This window comes from Pteropus alecto, unplaced genomic scaffold, assembly GCF_000325575.1.
Source record: "Pteropus alecto unplaced genomic scaffold, ASM32557v1 scaffold94, whole genome shotgun sequence".
NCBI classification, from domain to species: domain Eukaryota; kingdom Metazoa; phylum Chordata; class Mammalia; order Chiroptera; family Pteropodidae; genus Pteropus; species Pteropus alecto.
The window spans coordinates 3,223,340-3,243,446 of NW_006437736.1; the positions used below are offsets into that span (position 1 = coordinate 3,223,340).

The 20,107-nt window shown below is 39.5% G+C and overlaps 1 protein-coding gene across 1 annotated transcript; it reads right to left on the reverse strand.

Moving 5' to 3' along the window:
* Positions 1-8,882: 8,882 nt before the first annotated feature.
* ASCL4 (achaete-scute family bHLH transcription factor 4) lies at positions 8,883-9,898 on the reverse strand. The gene has a single exon (XM_006914508.2). It carries the CDS (start codon positions 9,727-9,729, stop codon positions 9,235-9,237), a length of 495 nt encoding a protein of 164 aa, XP_006914570.1. The 5' UTR covers positions 9,730-9,898; the 3' UTR covers positions 8,883-9,234.
* Positions 9,899-20,107: the final 10,209 nt, after the last annotated feature.

Here is a 20,107-nt window from a genome sequence, read left to right on the forward strand (position 1 = left end):
GGGGCGCTTAAAGATGCAGAAAACAACTAACGATAATTAGTACTTTATTCAGAGTAGACAAAGGAGCAAATTCGGTAAAATATAAACAGTTGGGAAATGTGAGTAAATGGGGATATGGGAGTTCTCTATACTATTCTAGCAACTTTAAGTTTGAAATAATTTAAAAATAGATTGATAAATAGATAATTTTAAAAAAGAATGACATCTCATATACCAAGTATGGTAGGTCATTTGCCAACACAGCCACAATAATTTCTGCTATTCTGGATGCCTCTTTGCAATGTGGTTTTGCAGTCTCTCCCATCAAAAAGTGGACTCTGTTTTCCTTCTCTTGATCTGCACGGGCCTTTTGACTTGCTTTGACCAAAATAATGCACATGCGTGACTCCTGAGCCTTTGGCCTCCAAAGGCCTGGCAGCCTCCAGGAGATTATCAGACCTTGAGGACGAAGGACCACATGGAGAGGGTCCATCATAGGCCATTCGGTAATTCCAATTATTTCTCAATTGTGAGACGTAATGTAACTTTTGGAGTGGCTTATTATACATCAGAAAACTTAGCATGTTACTGTTTCCACCATTACACTTAAGGATTTAATCAACATCAACTGACTTTATGTTGAATGGAATTTTTCCTGAGAGTAAACAGTAGTCGTATATCTCTGCAAAGCTATCCCTATCTTCCATTAGAGAATTAATTTACACAGATTAATAGTGATGATAGCACTTTCTAGTTTATAGAGATTTTAGACTGATGTAGCCTCATTTCACCTTTACCATGAGATGGAATAGGTGTCACTATTCTTAATTTTACAGATGAAGAAATAGGTTCAGAGAGGTCATGCCACTTGCCCAAGGAAACACAGCTAAAGTCAGGACCGGAATCCAGGTCCTTAATATTTGGTCAGGGTAGAGTTGAAGTTGTGGGCCTTCTGTAGAAAATGCTTTGCTCTCCCTTCAGATGTCAAACCAGAATTATATAAGGAAGTGTTCTAATATTCTGACTCAACCTTGGTTGCTATCAATGCCAATGGGGCTTGAGGGGAATCCTCTAAACAGCCAGGGCCCTAAATGCACTTTATTCTACTTGTTCTTCATTTTTTTTAACATGGATATTGAGCTAGGAGTATGGTGACCATGGGTCTCAAAAAAGAAGAGCTCGCAGGGGAAACTTAATGCTGGTCTTCAAACATGTTTTTATGATTGACAGTTATCTAGTCATTTGAATCTGCACAGGGCTGCTTCAGAACAGTGTAAGAAGAGATGTTGGAAATAAGTGAAAAGTAATTGAATTACAAAAATCTTGGCTTTATTTTTATTCTTAGCATTATCACCACCTGAAACATTATTTATGCTTGTGTATTGACTCTTCCTAATATTATACTCCATGTGGGTAATCAGTAAATATTTACTGATTAATGACTGTTCGAATGGACAGATGGATAAAGACCAAGGAGACACAGTTTGCTATCACTCCTCCGTATAAATTACTTCACTCACCTCTCTAAGCTTCAGTTTCCTCATCTTTAAAACAGAACTGATATATAGTAATACGTACTTCATAGGAATGTTACGAAGATCGGATGAGAGTAATACATGTAAGGGCCAGCCTGCTTTGTGGTAGGCCCTCAAGAAATATGGGCTGGTGGAGAATTTCTGTCCCTATTTTAAAAGAGAAGGGATATGCTTCTGCCTTGTATGGTTTAATCCTTCATTTCTCTAAAACCCCCAGGGTTGAATCAGGTCATTTCCCAAGGCCCTTTCCAGTCCTAAAAACTGAGATAGGATTTCTTCTTCAGAGATTTTCCCTCTGTCAGGGAAATGAGAACTGTCTTCAGGAGCGGCCCCCTCAAGGCTTGCTCTGCAGGCAGAAACCAGTCTGGAGAGTTGTTGTATGTCCGGACACACCTCCTTCTGCAGCAGCTGGGGTTTCACTTTGGTTAATGACAATGAGTCACCCAACATGAAAAGGCCGCTGACAGATTTTCACCAAAGGACGCAGCTAAATAGCTACGAAAGGATTAAAAACCAATCTCAACCCCCAGACAGCCTGCGAGTCAAACACAACACAACTCAGCAATAATAATCAAAGAGCTGGAAATAGTTTTATGGGTTCCTGGGCCAGTAAAGAAAATACAAAGCAACTTTAGGCCCCCTGCCCTCCCCCAGCAGCCTGTCCGCCTGACAGGATGAAAGGGTTGGCGATGGCTGGTACAGAAGGGTGGAGAGCAGTCGCTGGGGCTTCTTAATCCATTTTTGGAGATGACAATCATGACTTTGGGAGTTTTGAAGGAAACCTTGGTCTAGACAGAAAAAGCTCAGCTTTTGAAAAGTACCATCTGACACCTTGGTTGGCTTGGTTGTGGCTGAGTCATGGTGACTCATCCTATGCAATGCTTTCCCAGCCTGATGAGGCTTTGCTTTCAAATTTAATTTAAGGCTTAAAGCACCTGGAGTCAGGTGAATGACAATTAAGCTCAATTGTCCAGGGTTGAAGTTATGCTACCGACAGATCAAAAACTGCTGGTCAAAGGAGCAGACCAGATTTAAATGACTGAAGGACATCTCGATTCTACTGTCCTCCAAACCCTGTTCTTTTTCCCCAGGTTATTTTATTCTCTTTCCCCTATCCCCAGAAATTCCACAAAGGGAAGAAAATAGGTACCGTTTTCTTTCTCTCCAGCCCCCAACCAATACTCTGTATTGGTTGGTCTGTTGACATTTTGCTAACTGAGAAGGGTATTATTTTTTAAACTCAGAAGCCATGGACAAAAGTAAATTAATAAATTATTGAGCATCTGTTGTTCGCTGCCAGACTCTTGGGCAAGGTGCATATGTTATCTTTGTCTCATATAACAAACACTGTAGAACTCCCCAGAGTTACCTGTAGTCACAAAACTATGAAATATGGAATAAATACAAATATTTTAAATTTTGTGTCATCACAGAGGAGATTTGTGGCAACTTTTTAACTAAGTCGTTAAAGACTGTTAACAATGCTTTTGAAAGTAGGCGTTACCTAAGGAACAATACTAAACCCGTATAGTCACACTTTTCACAGTCCCCATTTTCATCGCTGTTACCTGCACATGGCAGACCCTGCTCCATCTCCTTCATGACTTCAACACCTACCTTAGTCTTCACCTGAATCCGTCACCTTCCAACTACCTGACCTCCCAATTCTTTAATCTCTCCAGTTCCTAGGACTTCACCTCCATTTGACTTCAGACTCCTTGAAGCCTTGTCACCTGTGAGTCTTTGAATCAACTAGGACTTTCAGCTGTAAGGCCTCAGGCTCAGAACTATCTTTGATAAACCATCTTTTCCTCCAACTGGTTTCCCTTTGCTCCACCTCAGTTCTCTTTCTCGCTTCCCTGTGAAATATCTTGAAAGGGCAATCTTCGTCTTACCTCTGCTTTCTCATCCCACCCCTTTTATGCTCTTATAAAGGTCTCTAGAGGTTTTTTACTGGCTAAATCTAATGGGTTCCTCTACCACTTCAACTCTCTGACACCTCCGATTCATAGGACCCTGTCACACTTCCTCCTTATAAAATGATATCCACATTTAATTGCCATGATCTCCTACTAGCCCTGGTTTTCCTTCTAACTTCTTAGTTCTTTCTCTTCAAAGACATTTTTTCTGCCACTCTCCTTCAGGGCAGGCCTGCTCTAGCTTTCTTCTCTTGTTCTCATCAATATTCTCCCTGGGAGCTCTCACCTATTTCTATTACTATCTATATGTATGCGACTCAAGTCTATGGCTTTGACGACCCTCTTGGCCTTGACACCAGCATTTACAACTGCTTATGGACAGGAGTAGCCTATCAGTACTTCAAACCCAGCATCTCCAAAACAAGACTGGGACTTTTAAATCTTCTCTTTCTGTGGTCCCCATTTCAGTTGATGGGAACTTCCCAGAGGTGTCTTTAACTTCTCTCTCTTCCTCATCCCTCATCCCTCTTCTCTGAGTTTCAATGCTACTCCCACGTGGTCTCCCAGTCCATCCCGTCCTTCTCATTCCCACTGCCACTGACTAAAGTTCTCACTTCCTCTCTTAATTATTGCAATACCAGATTGGCTGGCTGCTTCCTGCCACTACAGTGAGTGATCCTCAACCACAGCGCTAAACAGTTTACCCTCTTTCCAAACCAAAAAAAAAAAATCAATAGTTCCCCATTGTCTAAAAAATAAAGTTCAGGGTTTTTTTTAGCCTGGCTTTCAAAGCCTTCTAGAACCTTGTCTCAGCCATCAGTTCTGGTCTCCTGTTAACTCAGCTTCTACTCTCCAAACACAGCTGCTTTTCTAGGCATCTCTGTTCCCCTTGGACCTTCTGCCTGGAATTCACATTCCATTTTCACCTGCCCAATGCTGCAGCCCCCAAAGCTTCCCCTCCTAGTTCTCTCCTGACTGGAAGTTGGAACAAATCCCTCTTTTCTCTGCATCCTCATAGCATTTTTCACTTTGGACATCAGTTAAACCACTTATACCTTTTTTACCTTGTGTTCAGGCAAAATGGGTCATTTTTTCCTCCAGACTGTAAGTTTCTTTATAAATTTCATTTAACAAAAGATTATGATGCCTTTTTTTTTTTTTTTTTTTACATCAGACATTATCTAGAACTCAAAAAGAGTAAGCTGCAGCTCTGGATCTTTCTAGTGGGAAAGAGGCTACAGAAAGAGCCGCTATGCCACGTGGAGGAAATGGGTACACGGGCATGTTTCACGTTTCCCTCAGTCTAGAACTTTTCACATGCCAGACGAGTGGCATTTCAAGCTGTAAGGCTTAAAAGATGATGCAATCTAATCTTCATGTGTCCTGGCATAGGGAACTGAGACCAAAGAAGTTAGGGACTCACCCAAGGTCACTAGGTCAATGAATGGCAGAGCTGGACCAAAACCTAGGCCAGGGCACACTGTCATACGCCGTCACAGCCCCTCCTTCTTTGTTTGCAGCAATTAATTAGGGTTATGAACCACAGGGAACATTCTACAAGCAATAAATTAGAATCAATGGCTATGTCTGGGCTGAGTGGCCAAAAAAAAAACAAAAAACAAAATGGGGAAGATCTTGAAGGCCCTGTAAATGTTTCCCCTTCAATGAATGCACCATTTTCATAAAACTCCCCTCTATTGCTTCTGCATAACTTGGCAATTAATTTTGTTCATGTCCGGTATTTTCAATGTAGGATCTTTGCTGTAGATACCTTTGCCGCAAGCGTTTTTACTGCAAACGGTTTCACTGCATAACTAATAGGCCCTAAGGTAATTTTGCCGTAGAAAGGATAAAGTCATGAAAAATAAAAGAGGGACATTAATTAAGTAAAGGACCTAAGAAAATCAAAAGGAGTTCATTGTGAGATACAAAATATTTGAATACATTTAAAATGTGTATAGATTCATGGGAATACTATGCAAATAATTGATTTTATTTTGTGGATTGTACCTAGACACCTGTTCTGTGGGAAATGTGGGTTCAACTGTGCACTCTCACAGAGGGTCCTCAGCCTTCCTTTCTCCTCCCAATGTGGTGAGTTTTAAAATAAGAAAACAAATCTTGGGGCAAATCATCCTCATTTGAAAGAAATGCTAACTATGTTAAGACCATTGCCACCATCACATCTTCTCGTCACTGTATTGACCACTATGAGGGCTAGATAAGATCAGTATGTCATATGAAAATGGGAGTAACTGAAAACTTGTCAGTGGAGAAATGAAACCAAACTGACAACTAGCTTAAATACATTAAGTCAGATGAACGCAGTTGATTTGTCCATGGAGAAATGAAACCAACCAACCAACCAAACATAACCCAAACTGTCGACCTGTTATTTTATATTTTTTTCTTGCAAAATTGCCTTATGGCCAATTAGTTATGTGGTGAAAATGTTTGCAGCAAAAACGATTGTGGCAAGGATGCTAAGGCGAAAGTACCCGGGATCAGTTTTGTTCTTTTTGAAAGTGAAATGGTTCTGTGGTTAATTAAGCATTCATTCACAGGAAAGCAGAAGACTGAACGTTTTAAAAGGTCTCATTCCTAGATTGGTGCTCCCCCTGTAAGCCATCAGGAAGGTTCCAGAAAAACTGCCTGATTTTTTTTTCCTCTAAAAAAAGTTATATGATTGAGATGAAATTTTAGTTTATTTTTTTCCAAAAGGTTTCTCAAAACAACAAGTATGGGCAAGGAAGTGGAGAAAAGGGACCCCTCATACACTGTTGGTAGGATTGCAAATTTGTACAGCCACCATGGAAAACAGTCTGGAGCTTCCTCAAAAAAAATTAAAAATAGATCTACCTTTTGACTCAGCAATTGCACTTGTGGGTATTTATCCAAAGAAAACCAAAACAATAATTCGTAAAGATCTGTGCATCCCTGTCTTCATGGCAGCACTATTTATAATAGCCAAGATATGGAAGCAACCTAAATGCCCATCAACAGACAATTGGATAAAGAAGTTATGGTTCATATATACAATGGAATATTACTCAGCCATAAAAAAATCCTACCATTTGCAATGATATGGATGGACCTAAAGGAGAGTGGAATTAGACAGAAAGATAAATACCATATGATTTTACTTATGTGTGAAATTTAAGGAACAAAAGGAACAAACAAAAGGAAAACAGACCCACAAATACAGAGGACGATGAGGTGATGGCCAGAGGGGAGTTGGGTTGGGGGCTGGGAGAAAGGAGTAGAGGGTTAAAGAAGTACAAATTGGTAGTTGATAGATGGTCACGGGGACGGGGAGCACGGCAGAGGGAGTGTAGTCAGCAGTAAGGTAATGGCTGTGTGTAGAGCCAGAGGGAAGTATTCGGGGGATCGTTTCATAAACTGTATAAATGTCTAAGCAACGTACTGCATACTTGAAACTCATTTTTTAAAAAAAAGTTTTCTAGAAAATCATTGCCTTATTCTCAAAAGGGCTTCAAACAAAATCACATTAAAAGTCTCTTGAAGAATTTTATCCAGAATAAAGTTTTCTTTTAAAATTCTCTTTTTATAAGCCACTCATCTCAGCAAAGTATATTTTTTCACTGATTTTATACATTATTTAAAGAAGGAAATGAAGAGTCTTTCTTTTTTTTCCTGCATTTATAAAGCAATCACATAGCTTGTGTAGATTAAACAAAATATACTCTCTTATTGTTATTATTCCTACTTTAGAAAAGTAGCAAGGTACTAGACCATAGCTGGGGCAGAATAAAGGAATAGAGAGTGTGATTACTGTCCAACCAAGACCCCTAAAAATGTCTCTCGAGTTTCTTAGGGACCCGGTTAATTAACATCTCCTCCAGCTCATCCAAGAAGGTAATATGAATGCCCCTCCCCTGCCTTTTATCCCTAATTAATAAATATATCTCACCAAGGCTTGCTTCATTGAAACTCCCATATGAAATAACAACCTGCCTAGAGACTAAAATGGACATATTGTAGGAGTGTGTGAAGTTGTAATTAAGTGATGGGTAAGAGAAAACAGTTCTTACATCTTGTTCATTCAAACCCAAAGGCTCCCCCCGTTCTCAAGAAAAAGGAAAGTTGCATTATGAATCACTGCACAGTATTTATCTGCACAGCTGGGAATAACAGAATGCCATTATAACTCTGTTATAACTAGTAATTTAGAAATACTAGCAATTATACTTTTAACATGGATTCAGCATTCCACTGGTAATGTTTGCTCAGAGCAAGGGAAGGGAAGGGAAGGGAAGGGTGACAGCAAGTCTGGGCTATGAGGTCAGACAGACTTTGGAACTGAGTCTCAGCTCAACTAATCATAGCCCCACTTAACTCATTAACCTGGACAAGCAGGTAATGTCTTTGAGCTTCACTTTTTTTAAGAAAACCACAAAATATGGGTCATACCCACCTCACAGATTTATGAGAATTAAATAGGACACAATGTAGAAAGCACACAACATCATTCCTGGCGTGTAAAAGATGTTCACTGAATATTCGCTTCCCTCGGTTGTCACATCTGTGAAAAGAGGGTAATAAATCCTCCTTCATGAGGCCAGTGTGGGGATGGAGTGAAATAATTCCCCAAAAGGGCTCACCACTGTCAGTTTTGTCTCTTTGTCCGTTTCCTAGTGTCACACCCCACCCCCACACCAAAGGAGCCTGGTAGAAAGGGCAATTCAGCATATTAGAAAATAACTTGAGAGAGTGGAAGTTTATTTCTTAGGTTAACAAGCTGTTGACTTATCTACTGAATTTATAATTGTTTCTCAGGGGCGAAAAAAAATGACCAGAATTAAGTATTTTTAAAAGACTGGGAACAAGTCACTAGATAATTTCAATATACCTGGAAGGCCTTGTGCAATGAGTGATAGAACTTTGAGACTGTACCAACCTCAATGCATCCCATTCAACCACCTAAGCTTTCCTTTTTTTTTTAAGTCACAGCGTCACTTCAATTGAACTGAAATCAGATGGCATGAGAGCAGTGCAAAGAAAAGGAAAATTTAAAAAGCAGTGGACAAAAACTACTGAGAGGAAAAATAAGTTTTCATACCAATCTGAGTTCTCTTCCAAAAAGATCATCCACACCATCTGTTATTATCTGCTAAATGCTATGAAGTTTCCAAAAAGCCACTTTTTGATAAAACAGGATATAGCAAATGAAGACCGTCCTCCCTAACACCACCGTTCACAAAGTCAGCAGCATGGGCTGGTCTAGCGTCACTCTCTGGCATGGTGTCAGCTTAGAGTCACCTTAGAGTCAGCTTAGAGTCACCTTCACCCAAAGCACGGTGTCGATTACATTTCTAATACAGTTCCCAAAGGAAGGAATGCAGGAAAACTCTCCTCTCATCCTAAGAACTGACATTTATTTATTTATCTTTGGAAAGTTCTTCGGTTAAGGTTGGATTGATTTCAATAGTTAGGTACATAATTTACCCACACAGCTGACTGTGGGAAATCCCCGTTGTTATTGCCCTTTGCGTTTTCAGAACGAGGTGCTCAGAACATGGTACGTTTTTGCATTTGAGAAGTCCAGGAAAAGAGTTTCTTTAATAGGTACCTTTAAGTTGCAGGCACAAAAACAATGAGGGGGAAAACCCGACCAGAATGTCAAAATATCTTTTCCCCTAAAGCACTAATTTCTTATTGCTAAGATTTTTTTTTTTTTCCTGGAGGAAAAGCCTGATTAAAAGTGCATCCAACGTTGGAGAGAACCTTAGACCAGACTGCAAAGGCGCGCCGTGCAGCGGGCGCCGGGGTCCGGCCGCTCACTAGCTGCCCACCTCCTCGGGCTCGCTGCAGGGCGAAGGCGCCGACGAGGCTTTGGACTCGCCATCGCTGTTGCATTCGGGCCTGTGCGGAGGTCCCGCCGGGCTCTCCAGACCCCGCGCGTGGCGCTCCAGCAGCTCCTGGAGGTGCTTGATGTAGCGGATGGCGGCGCGGAGCGTCTCCACTTTGCTGAGGCGCCTGCCCGCCAGCTCCCGGGGCAGGTGGTCTCGGAGGCGCGCGTACCCCTCGTTCACGCAGCGCACCCGCTGCCGCTCGCGCTCGTTGCGCTTGCGGAGGAAGGCGGGCTCCAAGGCGCCGTCCAGCGGCAAGGGCAGGTAGGGCCGTCTCGGGGCGCCGCGTGCGGCATCCAGATGCAAGGAGACCCTGAACGCGTCCCTAAGTGGGACGCGGGTTAGGGTCCCCGGCAGGCCCAGGGGCACCGGGTGGAGGGGGTAGGGCAAGTTCAGCAGTCCGGCCGGTTTGCGTTTCTCCATCATTCGCCGAAAAGCCAACAGATCACCCAAGAGCTTAATCTCTCAGCAGAAAACGAGGCTGCAAATCTTCATTCAGGTCCATTCAGACTGCCTGGCACAGATGGTATGTTTTGGAGAAGTTTCTGGGTCCGGAAGCTAGGTTCCGGAACAGGCTTCAAGGAAAGTTTGCATGATTCCGTGAACTCATTGCACTCCTCAATCTTTTTATAAAGATCCAGACGAAGGTGCTAGGCAAAGATTTGAGATCCCTAATCCACACTTCAAACCCCGTCTTCCTCTCTGATCGTCTTCTTTCAAAAGAAAAAAAAGAGGGAAGGAGGATTGCTCTGCTCTGTCCCTTAGCCTGGAAATGTGAGCGCACACCAAACAGAATAATCTTCCAAGCCACCTAAGCTTTTTCAATTACTGTAATCCACTGATCTGGGTCTTCAAGAGCAGAGGAATCTTAAAGGATTCAGCAGAGGCCCTCCCAGGAACCAAAGCATCTCCGTGGCGGCTGAGCGAAAGATCACCAGAGGCTTTCTCGTTGACAATCAAAACTTGACTGCCTTCTGTGGTTTCCGGCGTCCAGGGCATTATAATGGAAAGGGCTTTTAGACTGTTTGCAAACCTACACTTGCTCTTTCATTTCTGGGGAGGTGGAAGGAAGACCTCATCAAAGGAAAGGCTGCTCCCTTGTGGTTACAAGATGTGTCAAGTCAAGGAGGACCCTAGGGAAGGCTTGAGGGTTTTCTTCTCTGAGGCCGAATCTTTTAAAAACTCAATTAGACTATTTTTTCTTTTTTTGAAGGGAACAGAAAAGAAATATACTTTAGCGATGAATGTAAGGGTCTGCCTATTATACTTCAACTTAACATTTAATGCAGGGCGCTTTATGTATTTGTGCTACTTTTCAGAAGCACATAAAAAGACAGCAGTAACAAACACTTTCAGCCAAAGTTATTTCTCACAGTGCTTACTGTAAACACAGTTTAAACACTGCTTTCCGACCTCTTCTAATCCCACTCAGGATATAAGGACATCATCTGTTCCTACTGTAAAGAGTATATTTCTATTGTATTCTTTTTATCATAAAAAAAATAGATGCAATTTCTTTTCTCCCTTGGGGGCAAGAAAGCAACGTTTGAAAGGTGGAGAACCCCAATTCCAGGGAGAAAGGATGGTGGCTTTGAAGACTTTTCTTTTTAACACACAACCAAAAATGAATAATTAATCCACCCATGTTGGTGAAGGGCTTTGAAGATGAAAGTGTCATTAAAAATCCAACTCTACTGGTTAATGTCAAAGAATGTGTTATCACACTGAAAAATCAGATTTCCTGTTCTGTAAACCAGCACATTAAAGGCAGCTTCTACTTTAAAAGTCCGACTTAAAAACAAGAGAAGCAAAAACCCCCTACATTTACCATCAGACTTTCTGCCTATTCCTCAGGAGCCAAGGTGTCGCCCTAACATGTTTTTTTGACAAGTCCTATGCTTCCCTGTTTATTCTAAATGATCTGCCAGAAGCAACTGGAAAAACACTTCCATCAAGGCAAATAATTATTCCTTTCAGGCATAAGTTAGTCACATTTTGAAAGCTCTAGCTCCCTGTGAGGCTTGTACCTGCAAACAAGCTAATATATCATCTCGATTTCTCAGTAGAGTTAGAACAATCAGGAGAAAGCTCTTTCTATTGGGAGAAATGCACATCAGAGGGGCAGATAGATTAGATCACAGGGTGCTTTGCGACCATGTCCAAGATGCTCACCTTTATTCTAAGAGTAACAGGAAATGAATGAGGTATTTTGAGTAGGGAGGTCATGTAGTGATCAAAACAATTACTACTGCAGTGGAGAATAGATTGGGAGCAAAAGGAAAACAGTTAAAAGAGATCATTTTTCATCCTCAGATTGGCAAAAATTAAAAAGATTGCTAACATCCAGGGCAGGCAAAGATTTGGGGAAGCTGCGGAAGCATAAATTGCTACAAGCTTTTGGGAGAGTAACTATTAAAATTAATAGTGTATATCACATCTCCTTTGACCCAGAGAACCCTATAATTCTGTCCTACCAAAAAGAAATGCACCAGTATGGATCTATATTTACAATAATATTTATTGCAACATTGTTTGTAGTGATTTTTTAAAAATGAAACAGCCTGAATGTCCATCAATAGGAAAAGAACTAATCTTTTAAAATAGCATGCTATTATTAAAAATAACGCATTAGAGCTATACGTAAGAACTTGCAGAAATGTCTATAATGTAAGTGAAAAAGAAGAAATTGCAGAGTAACGTATGCAACTTGAAGTTACACTATTCTTCATAACCTACATGTCTTGCTATGTGTTTGTGCGAGCACAGAGAATGAGGTGGAAAAGCAAATACTAAACTTTTGTCATCGGTTACCTAAAAAAGGTGTCATTGGGGATGAAAGAGGATGTTCATTGTTCTTTATGGATCCCTCTACTGTTTAACTTATTACAAAAAGCACACATTACTTTTATATTTTTTAATACAATGAAGTTTAAAATAATAAAAGACTATATAGAAAATTTAAAGGACACCCCTGATCTGACCCAAACCAACAGCTTTATCATGATTAAAAAGCTCTTGGACCAGTTTTACTGGCTGTTTGTAAATTCTGACTCTGAAAAAATAAATACCTATAGGACTTTGTTCTCCCCCACACTAATACCACAATCTAAAATTGTCAGATCATGATCCTATAGGGGTCTTTTAATGGGGTCCAAGTATGTTATAATGTATCTACATGGCCACAAAAAATGCTGATAATCTTTCTTTTGTTTTTTGAAGGTATAAATGCATTGTAAATACGTGGCTTTTCCAGTAAGAACCATTCTTTTACCCACATATAAAGGGGAGTAAAAAAAAATATATGAGATCAAAAGAGGAAGTTCTGACTCCCAATCACTCTCCGGTTAGTTTTGACCCAAACAAATGTTCTCTCAACCTTTAAAAAGGTCTCTCATAAGACTGGCTAGATCGAGTTTCAAGTAGCTAAACCTCCAAGGTTACTTGGGACTAGGTGTGTATAGTCAGTCCCAAGTAGATCTAGGGAATGCAAAGTCACCAAAAATCAGGTTCAGTAGATTTAAAGGTATCTCTAAGGCCAAAGAAAACATCCATCTCTAAAACTCAAGTCCTTCATCACCTGCTTTGAAATATGTGAGATGAAGAGAATTTGATCAGCTCTTCCTGTGAAATATTTGATATCACATTATCGATTTGGGTTTCCTAGGCTCATGGCACTGAGGTGTTCACACTCGCCTGGCCCCGTATCTGCGATTTGCATCAGCTGTCACAAGTGGGGACAGGGAAACATAAACAGTATTATGACCTCGTGATAGAAATCAGATTTCTCACAGGTGTAGTTCACTAAATCTCAAACTGATTATCTAACAAGATTCTATTCTCTTAGTCCTTTTCTATATAGGTCAGGCATAAACTATCTGTGTTACCAGGTGAAACATCCACCAGGGTCTTCTAAGGTACCACTAAACTTTGAGACTCGCTAAGACTGCTATGCCCACATGTAACATCAGTTTGGAAGGATCTGGGCCTAGAAGGACAATTTGGAGCAGGGCAGAATTAGGCGTTCCACCTCCTTGAGAGTCTATGCAGCAATCATATAGCTGCTCCCCGCTAACCTGTCTGCAGCCAAATGGCAGCTCAGGTGCCAGGAAAGAAGACTTACACCAGGCTTCAGTGGCAGCTGCTCTGACTTAGAAGTCTCATATCCCTTGGGAGTCAATATTTCTTATAACAATCTCACAGGTGTAGCTTCCAGAGACCCACCAGGGTCCAATTAAAGAGTCTTCACACTCTGGGAAGCCCAAAGCTAAGATCTCCCATCAGGTAATTATAGTTTTGCCAGTCCAAATGCAATTTACCAATCAGGTAATTGCTCTAATATAAGTAATTTTGCCTAACGACATAGCTGACAATTCTATCTTTATCAGGTTTCAGAAGAACAGATAACAGAAGGTTAACTGAAGGCCAAATCGCCATGCAGAAGGGTAAAAGTTTTATTAATTCTTTACCCACACCATTACATTTTATTGTAAATATAATATAATTTATAGCAAGATTTAAATAACTGCAAATATTTAGGTACAATTTATCACTGTTTTTTTTTCTGTTCTTCTCAAACACTATGTGCATTTTAACCTTGTCTCTTCAGTCTTTTGTCATATAGAAATGTAAAATTTTGATGTAGTCAAATACATTAATTCTTTCTCTATAGTTTTTTTCATATTTAAGGCTACCTTCTCCAACCATACATTTTATAAGGCCTTTACTCGTCTACGTGGCACCTTGGTGTGAATTAGCAAAAAGCACACAACTCAAGGCTTGGAGAATGGATAGGTGACTCTACTACAATTCATCTGGAAGAACCATTGAGTAAGGATGCCCAAATTTGGAAAAGAAAAGCAAAAAGGTAAGATGAACTTTTAATATCCAGGAGGAAAAAACAAACGGACTTGGGATTCTAACTGGAATTGTGTTAAATGACAGGTTAATTTGAAGAGAATTGACTTATTTTAAAAACAGCAAGTCTCTCTTTTATGAACATAGAAATCATTTACTCAGATCTTCTTTTTTGCCCTTTAATAAAGTTTCACTGTTTTTTTTATGTAGATCTTACATGTTTCTTGTTCTGTTTATCTCAAAATGCTGCTGTGAATGGAATTTGTTCTTATTCTTCAAAGCTATTGATTTATTTCATGTTAATCTTTAATCCAGTCATTTCAGTGATCTCTCTTATTAGTTCTAATGGTTTTTAATTGAGATAAAAATCTACATACAGTTAAAGGCACATATATTAAATATACAATTCAATGAGTTTTGCTAAACGTATACACTTGTGAAACATGCAACTCAAAATAGTTCTAATCATTATTATTAAAGATTTTCTAGGATTTCTTAAACTATAATCATATTATTTACTAATAACGATAGTTTTGTTTCTTCTTTTCTAATATAACTCATTTATTTTTCTTACTGAATTTCACTACCTAAGATCTCCAGTTCAATGCTAATTGTAGTAGTAATAGCTAGCATCCTTGTATTTTTTATGAGAAAGCTAATGTTTCACCATGTAGAAGATATTCTTTATCATATTAAGTAAATTTTCTTCTACTCCTAGTTTGCCAAGAGTATTGTCAGGGAAGGTTATTAAATTTTATCAAATCCATCTATGAAGATATTCATGCGTATTTTCTTCTTTAAATAGAATTTACTTCTATTGCAGTAAATTACCATAATAAATTTGCTAATATTGAGCCATTTTGCATTCCTGGGATTAAACCCTATGGAGTCATAATTCTTTTAATACCCTGTCGGGTTCAATTTGTTAATGTTTTATTTAGAGATTTTGTTCCCACAGTCCCAGGTTATATTGGCTCATAGTTTTCTATTCTTGTGCTCTCCTTTTTCGATTTCAGCATTATTTTAAACTCTTAAAAAATAAGTTGAAAAAAAATTTTTTAAATAAGTTGAGTAGCTTTCCATCTATTTCGAGGATCTGGAACCATTTGTAAAAGGTGGACATGATCTGTTCTTTGAAGGTTTAGTAAAACATATCCTAAAAACCACACAGAAGTTTTTTAGTGCTAAATTTTTAGTTACTTTTTAATTTCTTTTATTATTACTGTCGGAATATTAGGAACTCATTAATAACACTCTATCTTCCCCTCCTGAGTGTTTATCCTCCTTCACTGGCAACTACTACTTGTTTATCATTCTAGAATCACAGATGTTCAGCTTAGTTTTTCTCTTTTAAGATCTCTAAAATAGATCAGGACAATTCGTTAGTTAAATTAACCCCAAAGCTTGGTGGTCCCTAGGCCAAAAACTCATTCTCAATTCTTGTTCTATCTCTAATGAAGAACATTCCAATATAGCCGACCAGAAGTTAATCGATCAAATAAACTATCAATAGAGTAATACTCGAAATTTCAAAGCACAGTATCAAATTGCCAGGGATAGATTAAAACCCAAAGTTTAAATAACCCTACCCACGTAGGTTAAAATTTAAAGATATTAACATCAAAATGTCTTTAGTTGAACTCCACAGATTGTTCCCCCAATTTCTAATTCTGCTCAGTCTCAACTAGAGGGGTCTTCCTCCAAAGCCTCAGCAGTCAGTGTTCCTTCAGCAGTTACAGCCTGGGCAAACCTCCGCTGAAATCAGATCTAAAATCAAATTAGTTCAACACCACGTGTGTTCCATTTTTTAAGCCTGAAGAGTTAACAGAATAGGCAAGATTATCCCAGCTCTCCTCCCACATCCATTCCATTTAAAAAACAAGCCATTCTGAGGCCCCGAGAGGAGTTAAATCAAGGACTTGGAACATTGACACCAGAGAAATAATGTTCGAAATACTAGTGCTGAATCTTTTACACCCATGTCACAGTTCTCAAAGGTCAGAGCAGAGAATTGTGGTATCCAAGAAGAGGAAGGCAGCCTCATCAGAATGGCCATCAAATAGAGCACCCCGAGACTCAATAGCTTAAGACAAAAAGTTTATTTAGTTCATGAACCTGAGAGGCAGTGATTTAGGCTGAGTTTGGCTAAGTTCTAGCATGTCTGGTGTGGCAAACTCAGAATCACATGGCAGAAAAAAGGCTCCACCTCTTCCTAGAATGAACTGTAAAGCCACCATGCAAAGCGCATGGTTACCAGGAGGGGTAGAAAACTGGGGCCATTAACACGATCACAGTATTTTACTCTCTCACCCTAAGATGATCACACAATTGGAACTAGGAACATTTCAGTGCGCAGTAAGCACGTGTGGCTAGTGGCCGGTGGCCACCATATTGGACAGCACAGTTCTAGGGTCATCGGCCTCCTTGCAATTCCTCAGACCTGCCAGCCATTCTCCTGCCTTGGAGCCTTTGCACTTGTCCTTCCTGTGACTGGAACACTCTTCTAGTTGTCCACAGGGATCACTCCTCCACTCCCTTGGTTTAAATGTCACCTTTTCAACAATGACCTCTCTGTCTACTCTATTTAAAATTGCAGCCCCCATCCCTGAGCACTTTCTATCTATCTTCCCTGCTATATTTTTTAAAAATCATATTTATTGCTATCTGGTCTATTTTATATTTTAATTATTTACTTGTTTTTATCTGTTTTTTCTTCTTCTTCTTCTTCTCGCTATCATGTAAGCTCCAGATGGACCGGTATTTTTTGCCTATGTAGTTCACAGCTGTATCCCCAGTGCCTAGAGCAATGTTTAGCACTTAGTAGGCACTCAACAAATATTTGTCGAATAAACACTATCCTTTCTGTGTCTTTTTGCAAATGCTAAAGAAAGTAATGAGTCAGACTCTGGTACAATAAATTATGATGGTATCAGGCTTATGGAGGGGAATCCCAAGAATGCCAAAGAACAGGTTTACCCACATGAAAAGTCATATTTCCAAACCCTTTTTAACATGAGAGATTAGAAGCAGGACTTGAAACCCTAATTAAGAGTCGATCGAAAGAAAGATATTATCCGGAGAAGCCCAATCTAGGACCAAATTTACTCATTATTGTCTTTGTCTTAGGGCTAAAAGATAATATTTAAAGGTGATTTGTCCTCTACATCTGTCTTTTCCACTCAGCAAAAATATTAATGGTAGTTATCTGGTTTATCTTACATACATTTTTCTCTAAGTTCTACCTTACATTTTCATTTCATTGTCTTTCAAATACTTGGGTTTCTAATACTAAAAGCGACAACACTCTTCATTTCTACTTGTCTCATTGGTCAATAATTCTCCCATTGTTTTTATTGTCTTACTGGCAACTTGGTGTCCATTTAGAGTGGTGAGTCACCCTAAATCATCTCAGGCAACCTTTGGGCATCCATTTGCTGTATGTCTCCAAGTAAACAGATATGTGAGTCAATAAGCATAGCTTAGAATTATGCCAGTTTAACTTCCAGTTATTCATCAATTATTTATTGAGCACCTAATATGTGCTAGATATTCTGTTATATCATATAGCATTAAATAAGATAGACATAGGTCTTTTTCCCCAAACTTAAAATCTATTTGGTAAGACAGAAAATTAAACATTTAATTCCAATAAAGATAAGAACAATGAGAGCATACAGTGGATGAGAGCATAATCTAGTGTGGGGAATGGGTTAGGATGCTTTTTGGTGATCCTGGCATCATTTTTTTAAAAATTAATTTTTGAGATATTTTTACATATAATAAAACTCACCAATTTTAAGTGTACCATGTGATGAATTTTGACAAATGTATAGTCATTTAACCACTATCACAATTGATATAATTTCTATCACCCCTAAAAGTTCCCTCATGCCCCTTCACAGGCAATCTCATCCCTCTCAATCACCCCCAACTCTTGACACTCACTAATCTGCTTTCTATTACTATAGTTTTGCCTTTTCTAGAATTTCATACAAAAGTTCCTATAATATGTAGTCTTTTGTGTATGGTTTCTTTCACTTAGCTTAATGTTTTTGAGATTCGTCCATGTATCAACAGCTTGTTCCTTTTTATTGCTGAATAGTATTCCAATATGTAGACACACCGTAATTTGTTTATTCATTCATCAGTTAATGGACATTGGGTTGTTTCCATTTGTGGTTATTACAAAGAAAGCTTTTAATTCACATTTGTTTATAAGACTTTGTCTAGACATATGTTTTTATTTCTTCTTGGATAAATACCTAGGAGTAGCATTACTGAATCATATGGTATAGAAATTGCTAAGTTGTTTTCTAACACAGCTGCAGCATTTTGCATTTCCACTAGCAAAGGGTGAGGGTTCCAGTTGCTTCATATCTGCACCACTTGTGATAGTTGGTCTTTTTGATTTTGGCCACTCTAATAGGTATGCAACGTTACTTCCTTGTGTTTTGATTTGCATTTCCCTAATAACTAATGATTTTGCTCATCTTTTTGTGTACTTAATTGCCATCCATATTATTTTACTTGGTGAAGTAGGTGTTCAAAAATTTCGCCTATTTTAAAAAATTGAGTTGTTTGCATTATTACTGAGTTTAAAGGGTTCTTTGTATATTCCAGACAAAAGTCTTATGTTAGATATTTGTTTTGCAGGTATTTTCTCCCTGTCTCTGGCTTGACTTTTTATTTCGTTGACAGTGTCTTTCCAAGACCAAAAGTTTTAATTTTAATGAAGTTCAATTCGTTAATTTTTTTAGTGGTTCTTCATTTTCAGTTACAAAGGTTTTCTTCTATTTTTCTTAAGTATTAAAGTTTTAACTCTTACATGTATCTCATCGGATTTTTACATACATCTCTGATATTAATAAAATTGTTCAAAAAGAATAAGCATGGAAAACCAGAGGGAAATCACCCAGCCTTTTATAAGTCACACCATCATTCCTTTGGCCCCAGGCTTGCAGTGGCATTTTAGGGAATATTGTCTATCACTTACTTGTGACATGATGACTTTCTTGATTTAGATTTCTATTTGTTGTCAACGAGAAAGCAAAACCAATGTGACCTGCCAATGTTCAGTGATTAAGTCCCTCATGTGGAATGTGCTTTCTCCTTATGATAAGTAAAGGAAAGGAAACATTATGTCAGTTGACATCACTCTCGGCTCTAGTACAAAACGTTGTGTGTCTCTGCCTTTTCGCATGAGAGAATTTTCAAAACTCACTATCCCCACTAGACTGCGAGCTGTTGAAGATCAAGACGTGCGTCTTATCTTGTATTCCTATGTTTTAGATGTAATTCGGTAAATGTTTTCTGAATAAAAGGAGTTGTTCCTGGGTCTCTGCTGTTTTGCTGGTATGTGGAAGCTACCAGACAGTGTGTTGTAGTTTCTATGTCCAGTCCTCATAAACTTGGGACCCTTTTCCTTTCAAGCCATTTCAGTATTCCTAGGGCTTAGCACAGCGCCTGGTATGCGTTAGGCAAAAACAAGGGGAAAAAAAATTTGTACAAAAATCCCACCACCACAATTTATGACTTGAAGCAGGGAAAATGGGCAACCTTCAGGTGTAACATATGGTGAGAAATATTGGGGATACAATCTCAATTCCTCCCGGGAAACAGTGCCATATCTGGTCTAAGTCTCTTCTTTGGAAACTTGTGGGCTTGCGTGGACCCAGCGTCCCTAGCAGGCGAACGCCGGGAAGACTGAAACCCTGAGCCCGGGGTTATTTAAGGGACGCAGAACCTATGCCCAGCGTGCACGACAGTCCTGGTTGCTTAGCAACTAGATCGATTGCTCGGCGCTCCACTCGATCCGGTCAGGCTGAGACGCGGTGCGCCCCGCTCAGACCCGGGTCCCCGTGGTGCGCACGCGCAGAAGGGGGTCGGCTGGGGGAGGGGCGAGCCGGAGCGCGGACGCAGTTTGCGGGCCGCGGCGGGGAGGGGCGCACGC